We start from the raw sequence: 20,729 nt of genomic DNA, 5'->3' as shown, positions 1-20,729 counted from the left end.
CCCTTGCAACTGCTCTGTTGCTTCTTGCATTTGCTCATTGGGCTTGGGTATGTTTTCTTTCTTTAAATTACTTTTTTTATGAAGGCCTCCTCTGCTGGTTTGTTTTGAGTAGGGAAACTGAGAAATTCATTTAGATTGAGGAAATGGATGAGGATTTCATGTTTTCTTGTTGCAGAAGTCTTAAAAGGAATGTGTTTGCTGATGTGGTTTGTGCTATATTGTATGTTTCTTAAAGTCATGATTCCTAGTATCTTGATTTTTAAAAGCATAGTGTACAGGAGATGGATCTCTGCTGCTTTCAATTGTTTAATTTAAGAAGGCTATATTAAGATTTTTCTTGATATATATGAGAAAATCAATCATCTTTGAATAACTGTCTATATTAAACAACAAAAAACAAGTAAACCACACCACGCTAGTTTGCCAAAGTATTACTAATGCATATTGGGAAACAACTGCAATTGTTGGTAAGCCATGAAAAGCTTCTTGTGTGTTAGTGTAACCAAATCTTATGGGCTAGGATCAGGCTGAAAATATTTTTCAACTTTACAGTAGTGTCATTTTCTAGAAATGACTCTTCCTTATTGCTTCACTACTGGGTGGAGAGAGAGAATATTCTCCCCACTTTTCTTTTTCCCATGCTGTGCAAAGGCAGGACTCAAACTATACACAAGAACAAAAAATTTCTATCGTGCTGCATTTTTGCTTCATATAGTGATTTCTGCTCTGCTACTGAGCGAAGGTGTGGCAAGCAGAAAACTACTTCAATTACTGGATGGATTTCAAGTTGAATTAATTGTGGTTAGTAGGGTAGTTGGTCAAGTGTTGAGGTGTTTTGTTGATGTCTCATACCTGGGCTATCTTGATGTTGTGAGATGGTGTCAGTCTCTAGCTGAAGTCTTTCTAAAGCATAGTTGTATTACTAGGCAATAATTTGGCAGAGTCAAAAATGGTACTGAAAAAAACTTCAAAGCTGATGCTTTCCCAGCAAACACTGGTGGGATCTTCATCTTTTGCAGGCATGGAGGGAAGATCTGCATACAGGGAGGAAAGATGAGGTTATAGTGTAGGATATATGAGAAAACAGGGCTAGTGCATAAGATTTCTCTGACTATACAGGACTGGGTGTTTTTTTAGTATAGAGCCAAAGTGATTTTCTCTGGTAATTTTGTTCACTCTGAAAGTAAATGATACTATTGCCCGAATTTCTTGCTACGAAGCTTGTTATATATTTCACTTGATTAAGTTGTAGCAAGTGACTCAGTTGCCTCTCCTAGTAAAGTCGTGTTTTCAGTATTATTGCTCTGTGCACGTGTCTGGGAAATAAGTTTGAAGCGGAGTCCTTGGGGTAATGGAGATGGAAAAAACTTTAAAGAACATACTGACATCGTCTAAAAAGGTCTATGTCAACTAGCATTTTTATTAAACTTAAAACTTTGTCAAAAAGTCTGTCGACTAGCATTTTGATTAAACTTAATTGGAACTGTAAATCTAAAATAACTCTTCTGCCATTGCAGCTTCAAGCACATTTAATTCCTGGATTAAATCTGAATGCCTTGGGTCTGTTCCCACCTTCTTCTTCAGGAATACCACCTCCCGCAGTGAGCGTTGCCTCCGCTGCTGCTGCTGCTTCGTATCCACCATTTGGGGTAAGGCAAGTCTCTGATTTCGGGTGGTTAGTGGGTAGTGATGTTAGTCTGTACAATACTGCCATTCAAATTTGCTGTTGTCAAATTACCTCGAAGATCTAGGAACAGTGTATTAGTAGCTACATTCTGTCAGTTTTCTAAGTATTTGTCTCCCTGCTTACTTTATATGCCGGAAATATTCCATGTAGCTGCTGTTGACAACAGGCATTCATCATTCATTTAGTGAAATGCTCAGTGAAACCAGCAAACAGTGTTTTTTGGAAAAGTATTAGATTCTGTTTTCTAGAGAACTTGAATTATTACACAAAGAAGTCAGGTACGAAATGGAATTTAAAAGTTGCTAGAAGTTTGCAAGTAACAAAATGCTAATCTGCAATTGTATTTCTGCTCACCTGGAAGGTAAAAAAAAAATGAGTCATGAAGCAGGGATCTGTATGTAGCAAAGATGTTTGATTGTGGTAGTTTTATAAAGGTACAGGTCCTGTTGAAATGAAGTACTCCTAACTATACAGGATTTAAATTACATGGATTAATCTTCAGAAATCTGTGATTTACTTGCCATGTTGTTCTCTAAGAAATAAGTCAAGACCCAGTAGAATCTTATTCAAATCCAGTGCTGCTCAGTAGTCATAAATGAGTTGTTTTTGCTATGGAACAGAAGAGAATTTCTCGTATCAGAGTGCCAGAGCCTTTCTGGAAAGAGAATGTGCTCTGCTTGCTATTCAAAAAAAGACAACTGACATGGAGGAGGAGATTTTTCAACTTTCTTTTTTTCTGGTGGTGGTGGTTGTTAGTAACTTGGTTTAAGATGAATTCTCAAATTGAATGCTTAACAAGTGGATGATGGAGCTTTACAAACCCTGACGTGGCTGACTTTGCCCTCCTCTTTGCTCAACAGTAACATCTAGAGAGCTAGGTCTGAGACCCCATGAACTAGAACAGTGAAAATGCAGCACAGCACACTGAACTTCGTCAAACTACTCAAGTGGGCCTACATAAATTGCACTAAAGGGAAGTTGTTGCCTAAATATTTTTCCCAGAGGAAGAAGCCAAGAAAATGTCACTGAAAGGAACAGAGAAAATTCCACACTTGCAGCATTGTTTGTGGGAATGAACAGCTTGGGTGATATGAATGTATTATAAACTATATTCAGTATAATAGTGGCTTTATCAGGAAAAGGTTCCAATGAGAACCACAACAGAAATATGTTTATACCCAGTTAGCTCACTGCTAATAGCAGTGCCTCTGTGTATGACAAACAATTTTTCCCTCCCCACGGTTCCTTTCCAGTTTAATTAGTGGTAGACTAAACTAACTAAAGACCCCAGGTTTTGGCTTCATTGTATTGTGTAAAATGCCATCTGTTGTTGTAATGGAATGCCTCAATTTATTCTATTTAAGAGAAACTAAAGATGATTTGTTAACAGTATATAACTTTCTTTGCTTTGCTGGTAATGAAGTGTAGTTTTTTTCTTGTTTCTTCAAATTTGCAAACTGCTTTACAATTCTTGAGAGCTTCATAGTGTAAGCCTATGGTTTTGTTCCTCACTTGTTTCTTCATTTTTTCCCCACTTTTTCTATTGTCATGACTCTTCCTTGCTTTTGCTTTGAATACGCACCCAAACAGTGTTGAATTTGGCAATTCCAGTCTTATGCATGTCTGTCCCTCTGTTAGTAGGCCACTCTCCCCAACAGATGCACCTTTGTTGGCCTACTAAGATCTCTGGAAGTTTCTGGGTTTTTGGAAATAGGATAGTGGCACCATCTGGAAAAGGTCACCAAGAAACAAGTGTTATTTTGTAGAAAATGTAGAGACTTTGGAGCTGGATGGACCTTGCTGTCTGAACTCTCTCTGGCTCCTGTTCCTGCTATCGGCTCGATCCTTTGAACAAGCTCTTTTTCCAGGTAGTCTGTATGTCTGATAAGCTAATGAGGGATAAACTCACAAATAAGAAGAATGAGTTCTGATGGCTTTTGGGATCTTGGGTCTGGTACCAAGACAGCCCCCGAACCTGAAGCAAAGCTTCTGGAACACAAATGCATGAACAGTTGAAACTATCGCAACTTTCTTTGCTTGTATCTTACCTTATCTGGCAAAGAGTAGGTAGTGCTGTGAGCTTTGGCAAGCCAGCCCCTCTGATTGATTTTGGAGTACCTCTCCCTCTCCGCGGAGAGGAAAACAAGGAAAATGAGGTTTCTCTTTTACTTTTTTTAATGGATGCTTTTGGAAAACAAAACTTTCATTTTTTATTTTTTTGTTCCACAATGGCTCTTAAATCTTGTGTATGAGGTTAGTTTCTGTTAATTTCTGATTTTTTCTCCTCTAACTTTCTTCCTTCAGTAATATGTTTTATTTTTAAAATATAATTTTTAATACTGTTTAAATACAGTATTGGGGGCATGTAGAAGAAAAAAGAACAAGTGAAAAGGGATGGCTGTATTTAGAAAAGTGGAAAAAACTTGAAAGGCTAAAGGTAACCACAGAGGGGGCTCTAGGAGAGCAAATAATAGATTCAAATAAAAAAAAAATGGGTTTAAAAAATGACTTCAGGGAAAGAAGGTCTTAGAAACATTAACAAAGAAATCAGAGGAAGACTTCATGTCCGTTTGCCTATAAGCTATTTGTTAGCAAGTTCCTTGCTTTAGCAAAGGTGTTTGGGCAACCCAAGACCCTTTAGCTTGCTTTGAGTGATGCCCTCCTATGCTTAGTGCTGGTAAGCTGGCATTGAGAATATCCCTTTCAGGCAGTTGAAAATCATTTCTGAAAATACTGCTGGCACCAGGGTGTAGTAAGTATATCCCACTGCTGTTTTGCTTATTTTTATCAGTGTAAATTTGCACAGGAGGTTCCCTCATAACCCAGAGCCTCCTGAGAGTTGTGAAGCTTTTGTCTGAATACTGTCAAATATATGGAAGGTGTTTTCTTCACCTTATTGTGGAGATAGACTTGCAAGTGTCTGTCCTGTAGGTCAGAAGAGGTAGGTGGGTGGGCTTGGGGCATTTACAGAAGTTTCCATAGGCAGTTCATCCTTCAGATGTAGTATTTTCTAGGTACAAGGTGTTGCTGTGAATTTGTGTAGGACTTGACTCCCAAAGAAACTGAGGTGTCATCTTAATTATCAAAACAAGTGTCTGTCATATTCCTGCTGTTGCTTTTTTACATGGGTGGAAAGAGAAAAATCCGCACAGCAAACAGGTTTGGGTTTTGTTCCTCTGCCAGAGCTTAGAGTGACATGTCTGAACTCCCCACTACACAGCCATGGCCAAGTATTCCTAAAACCAAGTTTTCAAGAGCTTGGAACTGAGTAGTTTGGTAGGTCTGGTTGTGCTATTGTGAGCTGTGTGGTGCTTCTTCCTCTCCATCTCTCCACGCGAAACTTCAATACATATTCAGTAAGAGTGGGAACACCTTTCTCCACCTGCTTCAGGAACAGCCCAGTATCAGACGCAGATGTTCATGTTATCTGCATTGGATTTAGCTCTTTGGCCTGAGCCATGTTCATGAGAGCAATTTTCACCTGACCCAGAAAGCCTCATTCTCTAGGGTCCGTTTCCACAGTGACTCATGCTGGTGGATAGTACCGGAATCTTATTACAGCCTTATCTAATTTAGGGTACCAGATATAGCTTCTGTCTCACTAAGAAGCTGGTTGTTGCTTTACCCTTTGTCCTGGCAGTAGAGTGCATACAGGAAGGCACAGGCTGTCCTTGGGTATCTGTCTCTTTGGGTGTAAACATGTGCAGGCACGTGGCTGCTGCACGTGGCTCATGGTGTCTGAGCACCAGGTTTAGTGCCAGATAACCATTAGGTTTATTTGTTATTTGCTTAACACTAGCAAAAATTATCATATTGCAAAGTCCGGGCTCTGTTTGCCTGTTTAAAGCACTCATTTTGTGTAGTCATTTGAACAGGATGCAATAGCATTGCGTATTTCTATTATTACGAATTTTTGTCTCTTCTTGCAAAAATCCAAGGTCTGTATGCTTTCTCTGTCCTCCTAAAAGACAGGCGAAGCAGAATGTGTAGGAATTGTTGAAACATTTTAAGATTGGAGGAAAATGTAGGAGTTGAGAAATGTATCGGTTGAGAATATTGAGTTAATTTTTGATGCTGGTAAATTGACATGATTTTACTCTTATGATCCTGATATATCGCTAATGGCTTTCTTGATGAATGGGTACCCTTGTGTGACCATACTAAGGACTGGTGGCCTTTCTGTTCCTGTTTGTAGTTGTCTTGTCCAGCTGCTGTTGGGTCTGAAGAACCACCGCTTTCTGTTTACCCTTAAATCTCTCTCCTTAGCTCTGCACTTAAATGCTTGTGTGCCACAGTTTGGACACAACTGCAAATAGTTTTGTTGGTCTGCCTCCTGTCACTTGTAGACACGTCACAAGCTGAGCATCAGCACAAAGAATTGGGTTTTGTGTGAGGAGGAAAATAAGATTCTGTAAAAGTGAGTACGCCCATGCTTACGTTTTCCAGGAGTTACGTTACCAAGAAAAATGTTTGAGAAGTGTTCCAGACAAACCGCTTCAGATAGCGTTGTACTGCTCAAAGCTGTTGTGATGAACTTTCTGTTTCTGTCTTCTGAACTTTGGGGAGAATATGAACGTGCTTGTTTCTCAAGAATAAAAGTTTGTTCTTGTGTGAAGCTGAAGTGTTTAAAGCATCAACCAAACAAGAAATCCTTGTCTTGAAGTCCAACTATGTACAGTCATTCAATTAAATACACTTGGCTAATCTGCTGGGGTTAAGTGGGTTGCACCCTTTCTCTTAAAATTGTGCTTAATTGTACATCTGACTGCGTTTTTTTTTGTAGCCTTTGGGTCTGAAAGTTGGAATCCCAAGGGATGGGGAGGGAGGGCTAACCTGTTGAGAGTTCGTCCTGTCCTTGAATGTCCTGAAACAGTGAGGTAGAAGTAATGCTCCTGTTAAAGGATCTCTGTCACCTGGTAGATGTACCGAAACGCATCAAAAGGTGAGAAGGAGACAAGAGGAGGCCATGCCAGTTGGTCCTAAAAGTTTCTGTAGGAATCAGCTGGATTTCTGCTCTGTGAGCATTAGCTGAGGTGAGGAGCTGCTTTCTGTACTGGTAGTCTTGCACACCAATGGTAGCTTCTTGGAGCTCCACCCTCAAAATGCATTTTTCTAACCTTTTCTTTAGCCTCATGGTTAATTTTTAGGTTGTGGGATATGCATAGAGACTTCTGGGGGAGGGGGGAGAAAAAAAAATAGTTTCCTACAGGAAAAAAAAAAACAAATCAAACCACCTTTCTCCAATGATGAAGAATCATCCTGTGCAGCTAGGCTTGACAGGTTGCTTTCCTTTTTCGTCATCTTTTAAGGCTTTTTGTTGCAGGTGAGGAACATGCCAATGGAAAACTTTCTTCTTAGAAGATGTTGTGTTCAAGACAGATTCCTTTTTTATTCTCCAGTAATTTTCAGAAATAATAAAGAAGAGTTCTTCTGTATCGCATAGATGTGAGAAGAAATAACTGTATTGTGCTTTTGGCAGGAAAGAAAAGTAATTTAAAATGAAAAATTGCTTCATTGAGGGCCTTCATTTGATGCCCTGAGCATAGATGAGAGAGACAAGGAAGAGGAAAAACTGTCCTATGTTTACAGGTACTTTGACTCTTTCTTGGTGGAGTTGGGCTCCTTTGGATGTCTGGGTTTGATAGGATTAGCTTGTGCAACTGTTTTGTCTAAACTACCCAGGGGTAGTAATGTATGTACATCTATAATTTGTGTAGTCTAAGTGGCTTTGCCCTAATTTGGTTAGCTTGTTAACCAGTAGACGATTTTGTAAGGAGCTGTCCTCCAGCCAAAAGAGGATGTGGTTTTGAGGGGGGATGAAGGAGGATTTGGCAGTGTTTTTCAGAATGGTTTTATATCAGTGAAATGAAAACCATGCATGTGCAGCACACACAATCGTGAGGAGGGCACTATAGGACAACAGCGCTGTCTCAAAACAGAAAAGGGCTGCTAGCCCATCAGACTTCTTTTTGAGATTGTAACCTTGGTGCCTTGACTACGCCTTTCCTGCTTGCTTTTCTAAATTTATGAACAAAACTTCTTTGACACCTAAAAAACTTGCTCCAGGTTGCATAATGTTGTGGGATTGTTCTATCCATAGAGAAAATGGTCGGTCCTCCCACTGCCTATAAGTTTACTGTCCTGCCATGCTGTGTTGGCAGGGGCCCTTGTCCGGAGCAATCAGAAACTATTCTGCCTCTGGAGATGGAATGGTCCCCAGCGAGGGGAATGGTGGGGAGCAAAAATGCAGCTGGCACTGTACGATGTACAAAAATCCGTCAAGTTGATGGCAGGCATGTTTTCCAAGGTGTTGAAGTCTTCAGCTATTCTTAATAGCTCTTTGTACGGGTCTGAGGTTGTCATAATGCAAATGGTGTCGCTGGCTAACCAGGAATGCACTATTTTTAAAACAAAAATGGTACCTTCCTCCCTGCAGTTTTGGATACTTGTATTCTTGTTTGTAGTTCCCTGGGACCAGAGATGAGAGTTTGTGCTGGTGCCCTGCTCCCATATTCTTGTGGTGGGAAGATTTCTGTTGTATTTGTGAACATCTCGGGCTCCTAAACTCTAACCTGAACTCTAATTAACAGGCTCAGCATCTTCTGAATATTAAGCTAAATGGGAAGTTTAATTCCTTAAGGTACCAAATAATGCTTTGTTACTACAATGTGCTGAGCTCCTTCAGGCCAAAACCAAAAATAGGTCAAGTCCTCATTCTGGTGTAGCTGGCTCCATCTCTTGTTTGTTAAACGTGATGGAAAAACAAGTGACCTCCCTGTGTTTTCACAACCTGTTTTCCCTGCAGCTTCTAAGGCTTCTGAGAGCACTGTCTTTATAAAGCAGGAACGAAGGGTACCTGTATCTTTCAAAGCTGTTGATTTCATGCGTACCTTTGAGGAGTCTGCAGTGTCTGTGTGGCTGGTGCGTCACAGCCACAAGTTTTGCAGTGGAAGTGCTTTTATACATAAACATCACTTTTGTTTTCATGGCTGTGTGGTGTTATAGCACTGAATACCGATGTTTTCTGCTTGTGAATGACCAGCAAAATTCCCTCTTATGTAGTTTCAGAATCTGTTCCTTGTGCTGATTTCTGGTTTTGGCTATCCCTTCAGAACAAAAGGTAGCAGATTGCTTTTTTTGGCGTAGTGGCCAATCAGATTTTGCAAAAACAGAGTTCATGCCGTGTTCAGAAATATGTCAGACCTGTTCCTGCTTGTGAAATGCCTTATAACCAGCCTGCCAGAAAATGTTCCCTCTGTGCTTCTGTGATTGCTATCCTCCCTGTTCCTGGCTAGGTTTCCATATTGGAAACGCTTCTGATAAGTGTAGTTGTGTTAGCGACTTCTAGTAGTATGAGGAGATCCCCTTGGCTTGCCAGGTAGAAGATCATGGTGATGAAAAGCACTCAAGTTCAGAGCCAAGAAGTGGAGTGAGTACTACTAAGAGGCTACTCTTAAAATAATCTTGCTTATTTTAGGGTATGGCTAGTGCGCAATAACCAGCTTGGTCTGCGATGAAGCATTAACGCCCGTGGGGGCAAGAGGGAGTCAATACCCAATACAGTGTGTTGTATTGATCTGGGCGGTGGAAGAAGGTGGTGTCATGAACTCCTGGCCACACTAGGAGAAAATTGCTGCAACCGTGGTGGTGAAGCTGCAGAGGAGTTCCAGAGTAGCTGGAAACCTCTCACACCACTCCTTGCACCAGTTTGGAGCTCATGGGAAGATGCAGCCATGGGTGGGTGGTGGCAGTACTGTGTGTGGATGGGGGTAGTGGTTGATACTTCAGGGTGTCCAAAGCTAAGCCAAGAACGCGCATTACTTCTTCTAAATCATGTTTTCCTAGCTCTTTTACTAACTGAATTCAGCAGCGAGAACTCTCCATCACCTTCCGAGTGCAGGCAATATGGCAGAAGCTTTTGGAATTGCAGCACAAGCTTTAATCTCTTCTAAACAAATGCAGAAAGCTTGGGGAGTGAGGAAGCTTGGGCTTCAGTTTGTTGACTTAAAGTGGCAGCACCACTTCAACTGATGTACGAAATGGTGACCCAAAAGGTATTTTCAAGGGTGTTATAAAGCTTTGTGTCAGATTTGGCATATCTAGCACGATTTTAAGGTTTTCTTAATGAGCCTTTTGTTTCTAATGAAGGCTTAGTTTTAGTGTTAGTACCAGCAAATGAATACAGTAGGACTTCTTTCACCAGTGTCCGAAAGTTAATTTTATATTAATGCATTGATTCTTACTGGAATGTCTTCAGGGATACTTGGCTTAATGTTGGTTTTCCCCTTTCTGCAAACTTTTATTACTAACTAAATAAGAATGCTTAGTGCAGCTGTAGGCCAGAGTAATTCTTCACAGGGCATTGTAAAAACATGGTTTAACCTTTTGGCTTTGGATCTGGTAGGGGATCTGAAGAAAATGGGACATCGCTTCCAGACAAAGCTTAGGGTATTTGAAGACCAAGTGAATCACTGCAATCTTGGTCTTGCCTGATCGTGGCAGTTGGGAAGGCGGGTTGGCAAATGAGAACGTCTTAAAAGTTATCTTCTAGTGTCTTTTTTGTTACTGAGTGGATTTGTTTAGCATTTAAAAACAACAACAAAGACCAGCAAAAGCAATAACCCACTCTGCTAGATGGTAGACAAACATTGGCTGAAACTGTTTCATACAGTCTTAAAATAGTTCTTATTTCCCTCACAGCTAAAAACTGATGCTGGCTAGAAATGGATAACATGACTTTGTGACTTAAAATAAATGCCTCATCCGAAGGTAATTCATTTGCAGCACACTTAGAGTAAATGAAAACATGTACTGGGAATGCATAACAGGCTTAGAAAACAGTGATCTGATTCTGCTCCCACTGATGTCTGGCACAAAATCCTATTTACTTCAGTGGGTACAATATTTTAAAGATTTACAGCCTTATCCCAAATGTTGCAATGGATTTACCAACCACATACGTTTGATGGAGCAAGGGGTCTGTGGAGACGCTTAAAAAGATGACTGGGAAAAAATTCATGCTGTTGGCAGGCTTGTAGAAAAAGACTGAGATTAGTGCTCAAGTTAACATGAGGGACATAAAATAAAACCCATTTCCCCTCACTAGCCCTTCAAAGGGTGGGAACGCACCCATACTGGCTGAGGACTAACATAGCAGCAGCTTCAGCTGAAAGCAAGAAAGGGGTTCATCTTGGGGAAGAACAGAGGGGGCAAAACTCCGTTTAAGACACAAAGACAATGTCAAAACCCAAGACCAATCCCCAGATGTAATGCACAGTCCCAAAATCTCGTTGGTCTGGGTCCTACTTTTCCCTACCATCATCCATCTGAAGAATCATCTGTGATTTTTGTGTGTGTGTTCTTGCCTGGCCATGCTTTGGCTGTTATGCAAGCGTGAGAAGATGATAAATGCTTCTTCAGATGTAGCAGGTAAGGGAAATGCTTTCCTTTTCACGCACAGTTTGCAGGACCACTGGGCCTTGGCAGAAGAAAGTTAAGATAAGCTTATCCCACAGGAAACCTTTGGGGCTCTACAGATCTAAGTGTGCAAGCGGTTCAGGAAGGTGCAGGAAGAAGAATGAATCTGCAGATTCGCTTGGCTGGGAGTCTTCAGCTTCTAGCTGTGGTGAGGAGCGATAGACCTCGCACTGAAGGGCATGGGAGATACCCTAGTGAAGGGAATAACCTCACCCCAGCAGAGGTTCTGGAAACAAAAATAACCATTCTGTGCTGAGCCAGGTTGCTCAGAGTAAACTGTAATGTGTTAGGGAATGGTAGCAGAGAAGTGCTTCTCCTGGAAAAATGTCCTGGAAAAATCTTCTCTAGGGCTGTAGAGTCTGGGTGGAGGGAAGGGACCATCCTATGGTGCCCACAGCGTAGGGGCTCCAGGCAAGCAGCAGGTCTTACAGGGTTTAGGATCAGATTAAGTTAAATCTTAGAAGGAGGTGGGAAATTAAATAGAAATTAAAAAAAAATGTTGGTGTGGGCTGTTACACTAGGGACAGATAGCAGAGGGCTGGGGCTGGTGTTTGCGGACTTGTAGGAGGTCTGGAAGGAAACGCATCCAATCTGCTAGGGGAAAAAGAGTTGGGCTAGTCTAAGATGTTAGTTACTGGTGTGCAGGAGTTGCTTAGCTTCATCCAGCAGTGTGGACTAACTTACATCTGTGTATTAGATTACTGTCTTCAGTCATGATTTAAATGAACAATCAGGAAATCCGATTTAAGTTGACTTATTTCATTTTACATCAGTACTTCAGTTACCTTTCTGAAAGCCTTAGTGTAGCCTGTAGCACCACAGCTACCTTTTGTTCACATAGTGAATCTTCCTGTTTAAACAAATATTCAGGTTACTTTGCTTTCGTTAATATATTTGCTCTATTTTGTGTGTTTTTTAAATGAATGGTGCTTTTCTTATTTGCTTGATTAATTTTTTAGCCTGATGAAAATTAGAACTTCATTTGGATGGAAATTGGAATCCAATTAATGAACAAAAATGGCATTTAAAATTGTTTTCATTAGTTAAACGTGCTGGATATGGATGAAAAATGCTTATTAAGTCTGGTTTTGTTTAAAGCATGCTGATTTTTGTAGAAACAAAGCAAGTATTAGCAGCTGTTTATGAACCAAATTAATTGTTTCTGGTCAGCGTGCTCTTCAAGAATCTGTTTCTTAGAACTAAGAAATCTCAGTTTCCGGAGTTGTTCTTTTTTTATTCTAAGAAATGAAATTCTCCATCTGAGCAAACCTTCTGGCAGAGTCTGTGTGCCCTGCCTATCTGAGGCAAAATCTCTCCCCAAATCTCTCTCAGGTGTGCGCAGGCTTCCTGCCCCACCACCCAGAAGTATGCAGGTCAAACCGAACGTAAGCTATTCGATCAACAGCTGAGCTTCCATCTGGTAGCAGGAATGAGCAAAACAAAGACAATCCCCCCCATGCTTGTTCTATATTATTTGTACCTATTTAAAAGTAGGAAACAATTAGTACTGAGCCCATCTAACAAATATTGCTGGGGCAAAAGAGCTCTTCTGTGCACCACAGACCTCAGAGGCACTTAGAAGTTCAGGTGGACATATGGGCCGTATATGTCTTAGAGAGCTTAGATTCATACTTTTAAAGTTGTTTTTCTATGTTTTTATGTGAAGTCAGTTCCCAGGGCTGGTCTTGAACAAACTATTTTGTTATGTGGGTGGAAAATGAAGTTAACTGGGAAACATAAGAGTACAAAGAACTCTCCACATGCAGGAGACCTTACTGGTGTCAAAAACTAGTTGATGAGTATTACTGACAACTTCATGATTAATGAACTTCGCAACTTCCATAAAGAGTGCATGCTACTTTAATCTTTAAACTAAAAAACATTTAGGTTTATAACCATACAGTTAAGGCCTTTCAAATTAAAAAAACATGAAGACCTATCATAAGCTAACTATCTTTAAAAAATTTTAAAATTCTGGAAAAAAAATTATTCATCCTTCTCTAAGGAGGCTGTAAACCTGGCAAAATGATAAATTCGCTGTAAATATTAGTGAACCTATCTTACAGTGCTACAGCTCCTGTTAAAGCACAATGAACATGACCTGATAAAGCATCTTTCTCCCTACCCCAATAGCTTGGAAATGGTCTTTTTAGTAGCACGCTTCTTTCAGAAAGAAAACTGTAAGATGAACTGCGGGGTGCTCTCCAGAGTCCAAATGGATGATTATTCTCCAAAATACATGCATTTTAGTCCTTAAATTTTAACTATACGTTTAAGGAAGCTGCTTTTGGCCTTGTTATGGGAGTGAATGTGAAGCTCAGATTGCACGCATTTGGAAATGAGTTTCCTAAATTTAGTGCCTCTAACATATGTTTAAGATCTAGGAATCTATTTCTGATATAACGCATGCTAGAAGTTCCTGGAAAGCTACATGACTTATGTGGCATGGCATGGAGAAGATTAAATTATAGTTGACTTTTTTCCCCTCCTAAGCTCACCAGAAGCATCTGCGAGATTGATGGGTGGTGCAGTCATTGCATTATGTTTTGATGTGTTTCTTTTGGAAGACAGTCTTCCAGTAAATATAAAATTATTTTTAAATTATTGTGGGTAAGGATGTGAACAGACTATCATAACTCCAAGTTCAATTTATTTGCTCTTGAAGTCTTTGCTATACTTGATTTCTGCCAGAAGAAAAAAGAAAGACCTGTCTTTTTTGATGTTCTTGCTTTAAAACAAATCAAACAGTTTCTTTTGAGTGGTTAAAAATTGGTGCGGGTGAGGAAATGGACATAATTTCTCTAAATCCTATATTATACTGGAGATGAATTTGGTTACACACATGTCAATGTACTTCTGCAAACAAGAATGTGAAAACTGACGATATGCAATCAGCTCAGTATGGACAAACTCTCCTCCCTTCCCTTATAAACATATATCTCTATTACACGAAAATGGAATTGTAACGTTAAGGAACCTCACTCACAATGCATAAATAAATATCAGCAAGTCAAAATTATAAGGATGGACGGGGAGAGAGAGCTGCACTGAGCTGGCTGTAGGGTTGGGAAGGCACGTGTATGTCTTCCGTCTTTCATTGCCTTTGTTGCCCATGTTTCATGTTTAAGGGTGAGGCAGCAGAAAGGAATTTCAGTGGTGAATTGAACCTAGCCAAGAGAGCGGCTGGAAATCAAGCTTTGGGAAGAAGAGGGGAAAACTCTGCTGCAGGCAGATGGGCAACAGAGGGAAGGCAGGAAATATCTGCAAACAAAAGTAATGAAGTTTGCTTTGTTTGTATAGGAGAGAGATGTCTGGAGGTGGATCGAGGTAGAAGCTGTGCAACTTCTTGACAACCAGCTGGAGCCGCACGTTTGATCTGTAGCAGTGTTGTATGAGTTAGCTTAAAGTGTAGCTGGAAAAGGGGGGGCTGGAGCTGCACGTGGAGAAGAAAAATTTGGCAGAGGACTCCTGCACGCTCCTGGTGTGGGGATAACTGAAGGTAGCGGTCACTGCAGAGAGTAACTAAGCTCTCTGTTCAGCTGTCTGGGCTTGGCTGGAAAGAGTCATTGCGTCTACACCCAGTGCAGGTAGTGTGGGTCCTTGCAACAGAACTGGAACAAACAAATGTCTCACCAATTTGTATCCCTTCAGAAACTTTTCCAAAGTGATGACATCAGCCAAGCATCCACGGTAGTGTTTCCAAATTACTGGAAATCTTGCTGGATTCACGAGGAAGATGTAAAAGGATTTACTCTGAGTACACTCGCAGGATGTTGGTAGTAATAAGAGGAGAAAATGAGTAATCTGCTGGAAAGCAGTTCAACATCTATACCGAAATGACTGCTATCTTTCATTACAAATACGTAGTTTCAGGGCGTAGTTTTTGAGATCACTTTAAACCTTTCTCTAGGCAGATTAAAAGGGCTGCTCCACCTTTTCCCATGCCCCGACCTAGTTACTCTTGCTTCCTCCCTTGCTCCAGGACTGCCATTTGTGTGGCTCTGTGGTTATTCAGGTCAGGGACCCTCCGCCGGCACCATAAATCAGCTGGAGCCGCAATCCTGCTGGCCCCAAATCGCGAGGAGGAGCGGGGAGGCTGGCTGTGGAGGTCTGGATCCTGCGTCCAGGCAAAATGTGGGCTAAGATCAGTGCGAGCTGCCTGTGAATGCTGCTGTCTCGTACGTGTGGAAACACGGGGTGAGTTGTGTAACGGTTGCAAACACCTAAAGCGACTGGCAGAGTGCGTTTCTATGCTAAATATCCTATTTTGGGGTTTCTTCACCTGGTCCGTGGAGCTGTGCCTGGAATTTTTTCCCCTGAGGTTACGGTTGACTTGTGTTTACCGAAAGAAAGCGGTAAAACTTGGAAACAAGCATTTCGTTCTGATTTGTTTACGGTTAACGCGCTGGGACTTTGCCTCCCCTTGAAAGAAGTTCCTGAGACGCTTAAATTAAAGTAGCAATAGGTGGCGGTGGCTGTTGGATTACAGCAAAATTAGCGGCTTTTTGTGTTGTGTTGCATATAGGGTGTCTATTTCTTAAAGTATTGCAGCAAAGGCTGCTTTGGTGAGGCTCTGCATGTGGGCCTGTCTCCTTACCACGATGCACAGGAGAGCAGAGTGAGCGGGGTTGGTCCCCGTGCTCTGCCGGCGGGCGCTGGGGCTGGGCTATGGGGCAGGCACCGAGGGTGGAGGTGTGAAGGTGAAGGTCTTTCCCTCGAAGACCCCTGCAGGAAGAGGGCTCGCTGGCCCTCCTGCAAGGATGAAGGCAACAAATTCAGAAACTGCGTGCGAGGGCGACTCAGAGGAAGGTATTTTTTTTTTCAGCAGAGGTCTTAAATGCCTTCTAGTTCACAGAAGGGCCTGTGTGAAGTGCTTTTGAGAAGTATTCCTGACGTAAATGGATGGATTAATGGTACTGCAGTGTAGTGGGTACTCGGAGGTGCTCCGCTAGCCCGAGATGAGCTCTTCAGAAGCTGCTTCTGAGGCTGGTAAAATAGTTACAGTTTAGTGTGGCATATGTAGCCCTGCGGTCTGATCATTGCTATGCAGCACGTAAAGAGGAGCTCGAGTGTTAGATTGTGTTCTCCAGCTGGGGCGTCTGCTTGAAAGCCATAGAAAACCGCGGTGGTGCCTGGTCTCCAGTGGGCGCAGCGCTCGGGCCCTCTCACTTGTACAAACGCCTCATCTCGCCTTTAATTTGCTGGCCTGCTTCGGGCCCGTCGCCAGGACCCTGGCTGTTGCATAATATTACACAGGAGGAACCACTGGCAATTTTCATGCTGGCTATCATTCCAGATTACTCCCACACAAAGGAAATTGTAGCATGTATGTAACTCTGAGGCTTTTTGTGCAGCCCTCAGCACAATCTAAAATTAAAAAAAAAAAAAAAAAAACAGCTAGGAAAACTAGAAAGAGTTTGGCTGCTCTGACTGTAGCCCGTTCACTTGTGGCAGCCTCATCTGCAGAGTCTTGCATGTGGAAACGCATCAAGACAGTGACAGGTAAGAACGAATGCCTCGTGAAGAAGCAACGACTCGATGGTTTTTAGAAGAACTTCTAGGCATGAAAATTGCAATTATTTTATAAAAGATGGAAGAATCCTCTTTTGGCTCAAACTGTTCTTTCATGTTCTGTGAATTCAATGATTTCCAGAAAAAAGGCAGACCCTTAATATTCAGACTTCAGAGGGCATCATAAGATTGCTCCCTCATTTCCATGCATGCTTGTTCCATACCAGTTTTTCTGTCAGTCTGATTCATAATGTTCAAAAACATTCACTGCATATTTCCTTTTTCCCCACAGCAACAGCCCGAGTCTGAGACTGTTCATCTGTTCATCCCAGCCTTGGCAGTTGGAGCTATTATTGGCAAGCAGGGACAGCACATCAAACAACTTTCTCGTTTTGCAGGCGCATCTATTAAGGTATTATTACACTGACTAACTTTGTCTATTCCCCACGACACTTCCAGCAAGTTTGTACAAGCCATGTTTTTGTGAATGTCCTCCCCCACTCTGTGCTTAGAATGTGATGTGATAAATGGTACATTTGTTTATAAATCATCTTTTAATCTTCCTTGAGACAAGATAATTAGAAGCATGTTTTCAAACGTCTCCTGAGGTGTGAAATATAAGCTGCAAAGAAAGCTACTTTGGTGGTCTCGATTTCTTAGAAACAGACTTAAGTCTTAATGATGCGGTGCTTAAAGGCTTTCTTCTTGCTTTTGGTAAAGTGAAAATTGGTGAGGTAAACTCCCTTCCTAAAAACAACTGCACAGGTGATGTCTCCTGCTGCTGTGACCACTCTCGCTTGGCTCTGGATGGACCAGGCAGGGCTGTCAGCCTCTGGTGGCTCCACGGTGAAGCACTCGTGTTTTAAAACCTCTGCTTTAGCCTGAGCTCCTGGCTCAGCTTGCATTTCAGCAGCGCGATTACCTTGGCGCCCTGCTTTAACATCTGCCTGACTGCGTGTCAGCCACCTCAGTGGGGGGAACAAGACGGTTTGCAGAGGCTGACATCGTGGAAGCATAAGTTTGAATTTGAACCAGTTTGCTGAAATCCTTGATTCCGCTGTCTGTAGGGGATAGTAACAGCAGCAGTTGTAGGGGAGTTGTAGGAAGGCCTTGGGTTTCTGCTAGTAATACCATTGTAACTACAGGTAGCTTTTCTAGGTGCTGGAGCTTTTTTTCTTGAAAAATGGCCAGTTTTGCTATTCTGTGCTGCAAAGATAACGTCTTGGCCTAAGCTATTCAGTGTTCTACAGTGCCGTTTGTAGCTTTATCTGCTGTTAGACTGAAGTTTTCCTGCACAAATGAAACAAGCGTTTTCTCCTTTTTGCTCAGGAGATGTGGCCTCTTCAGTGAGCGCTATGGAGCAGGGATCTGCCAAAGTTCAGGGGCAGGAGTTGGCTATGCTGAGTTAAGCTTGGTGAAGCCAGTGAGGCTTGGCTTCTCCTGGAAGGTGTTCATCCATCTAAGTGTGCAGGGCAAAATGTTTAGGGAACCCCAGAGTTGATATTAAGCAGTACACTAAATATCTGTTATACTGCCTGGGTGGTTTACGTTAGAGCACTAACAGTCATGTTTTTAGTGGGGAAGGTGGAATGGAAGGAAGTGCAAGGTGTTGGTGGTTCTTCATTGAACCTGTCTTGCGTGGAGGTGTGATGTATCACAAGATGGATTTCTTCCCTCCCTCTCCCTCTCTGGTTTGTATCTAAAGATGAAGTGGTACATGGAAGGGTACTGCCAGGTGAGGAGAAATGCAGAATAACCTGGACCTCTGAGAGCCAGTCCAAACTAGTTCGTTAGTTGGTTCTTGGAAGACATTTTAATGGAAAGGGAGTTCCCTGCATTTCTCACACATCTGGCTAACAGTGGCCTCGGGCTGCTTTTACTAGCTGGCACCCCATCTACCCAATGTGCTTAATGTACCTGCATTAGTTGAAATTAAGCTTGTTAAAGCTCCGGTCTTTTGTTCCTTCAATAAACAGTAAGGTGAGGAAGATTTTTGTGGAAGTAGGATCAAGCCTTAAAAGAACTGTATGGATACAGGATATGCTTGCTAAATCCGGAAGTTGCAGGCTTTGTTTAAGACTATCAATTAGAATAAAAGCACAATTTCAACTGTGATCTGACCAAACAACATGGAGCAGCACTCTTGTTTTTGTGGGAGAACAAGTGTCAAATGTGACAGCTAGTACAAACTGACTTGAAACTTCTAAACTTCCTTTGTGCTGACCGCCTGCACTTTATCGTATCTTCTGAGCAAAATAATAAATCATGAAGCCAGGAATCTGTGCTTTTAGTGAAGAGCTTGAGGGAGTGCTGCTGGAGTAACTTTTAACTTCCCAAACTAGTAATCGTGCTTTATGGAGGAAGGTAAGGCTTTGTGTGCACAATGCTCTGAGCTTGTTTTGGGTGGTGCTGGAGATAGTTACATATGAAAACATTTTACATCCGCATGCATCTTCTTTGTGCTCGTGCTGAGCTTTGTAGATCTGATGAAACTAGTTAGCCACAAAATAAGACGAAATAAACTGCAGATGCACAGGGGCTCTGCATAAGGTTGTGGCCAGCCCAGTGCTTCAGAGGCACACGCGGCTGCTGATGGCCTTGGGTTGTGTTCCTGTGACAGGGACTGCTGCTTGGTGGCGCAGGCTTGGCATGGGCCTTGTGTAGACAGAATTACTTAGAGCCAGGCAGAGGTTTGCCACCTCACAGGGGAGTGCTGGGACCTGTTGGGAACGCTGGCATCTCCTTGCTTATAAAATAATTCCCTCAGTTCCCCTTCTTGTCTTTGAAGGAGCTGGGATGTGTGCTGCTGATTTCGGGTGTATGAAGGTGTCTGGTTGTAACTCAGCATATGGAAGACTCCCCCAAGGTTAGGAATGTAAAAGTGTTCTCTCAGAAGTTAAAAACTCACCACTTGAATAATAATTGTACGTATATAGTTTCTCCTTCCAAAAGCAGACAGAATTAACATTGAAGGCTCTTAGATTGTTCCTTCAGACTTGGAAATGCTCCAGTCGGTAGGTGCGTGCTTCTCTCATAGCCCTCGGCAAGGTGTTGCTCCAGCTGCGGAGAACAGGCCATCCCAAGAGGAGAGCAAAGCAAGAAATGTCCCAGAACACTTAAATATGCATAAGATGCAAAGATATAATGAAGACTTGATGGAAAACATTTTTCCTAAAATTTCAATGAAGAAGCAGACTTTCAGTAAGAAAAAATGAGGTAACTGAAAGGCAAACTACAACATCCATCTTACTGGAATGGAAATTGGTAGGCGAAGCTCTGCTCAGTCAGCTGACTCCAAATGTGCCTTAAAATTTTACCCCTGTAAAATTCCTGCGTTCCAAAGAGTGAATGTATTTATCCTGTGCTTGCCCTTACCACAATGCCCCATCTTGGTGTTTCAGTAAATGTACTGTTGTAAAGTGAACGTGTATTTTTAGCTATAGCCGATTGCAATGCAGAAATGGTATGAAAAATAAATATGCAAACCAGATAACTAGCATGTAATCTATTCTCCATCTTAGGGTACAATATGAATAATTATATAAACTTTGGTTAGCAAAATTCTTTAGTGAAAATGATGCATGGTGACTGGTAATTTGTCTGAAATAAACTACAGCTGTTAAATATGAATAACATCCCCATGCCAACAGCTAAGATGAAATCCTGTAGTGTTTAAAATATTGCCCATTCAACAGCAGCTCTGTAATACTAGACGCAACAATGGAAATGTCAGTTGTGATAAACAAAAGATTCATCCAGAATGTCAGAGGCTAGTTTGAATTATTTAATGTCAATGGAGTCTGAGAACAACACCCACAGAAATCTTACTTTTGTGGTGACATGAACTGCTAAAGGCCCTGCAGGCGTATCTGTCTCAGCTCTGGTGGAGCTTAATTTTTATTTGGGTCACACAAATGTCTGGAGATAGAAAACCCTTGGAAACTGTGAACTCATTGTCCAGTGTGGAGGAATGTTTTGGACCTGATTAGTTACAACAGTAAAGTGATCTTCTGCTCTCAGGGGGACAGATGCAAACTTCTGCTAATGAGCAAAA

At 41.8% G+C, this 20,729-nt stretch overlaps 1 protein-coding gene across 2 annotated transcripts in view; it reads left to right on the top strand.

The window, feature by feature from the left end:
- The window catches only part of IGF2BP3 (insulin like growth factor 2 mRNA binding protein 3), a 109,991-nt gene that overhangs the window by 82,251 nt on the left and 7,011 nt on the right, over positions 1-20,729 (top strand). For both annotated transcript variants that reach the window (XM_040546706.1, XM_040546707.1), the window contains exons 11-12: positions 1,518-1,649; positions 16,968-17,087. In XM_040546706.1, coding sequence (XP_040402640.1) covers positions 1,518-1,649; positions 16,968-17,087 — 252 coding nt within the window. The remainder of the gene's footprint in view (positions 1-1,517; positions 1,650-16,967; positions 17,088-20,729) is intronic.

The sequence above is a fragment of the Cygnus olor genome, chromosome 2 (assembly GCF_009769625.2).
Source record: "Cygnus olor isolate bCygOlo1 chromosome 2, bCygOlo1.pri.v2, whole genome shotgun sequence".
NCBI classification, from domain to species: Eukaryota; Metazoa; Chordata; class Aves; order Anseriformes; family Anatidae; genus Cygnus; species Cygnus olor.
This window is presented reverse-complemented; position numbering and strand designations above follow the sequence as displayed.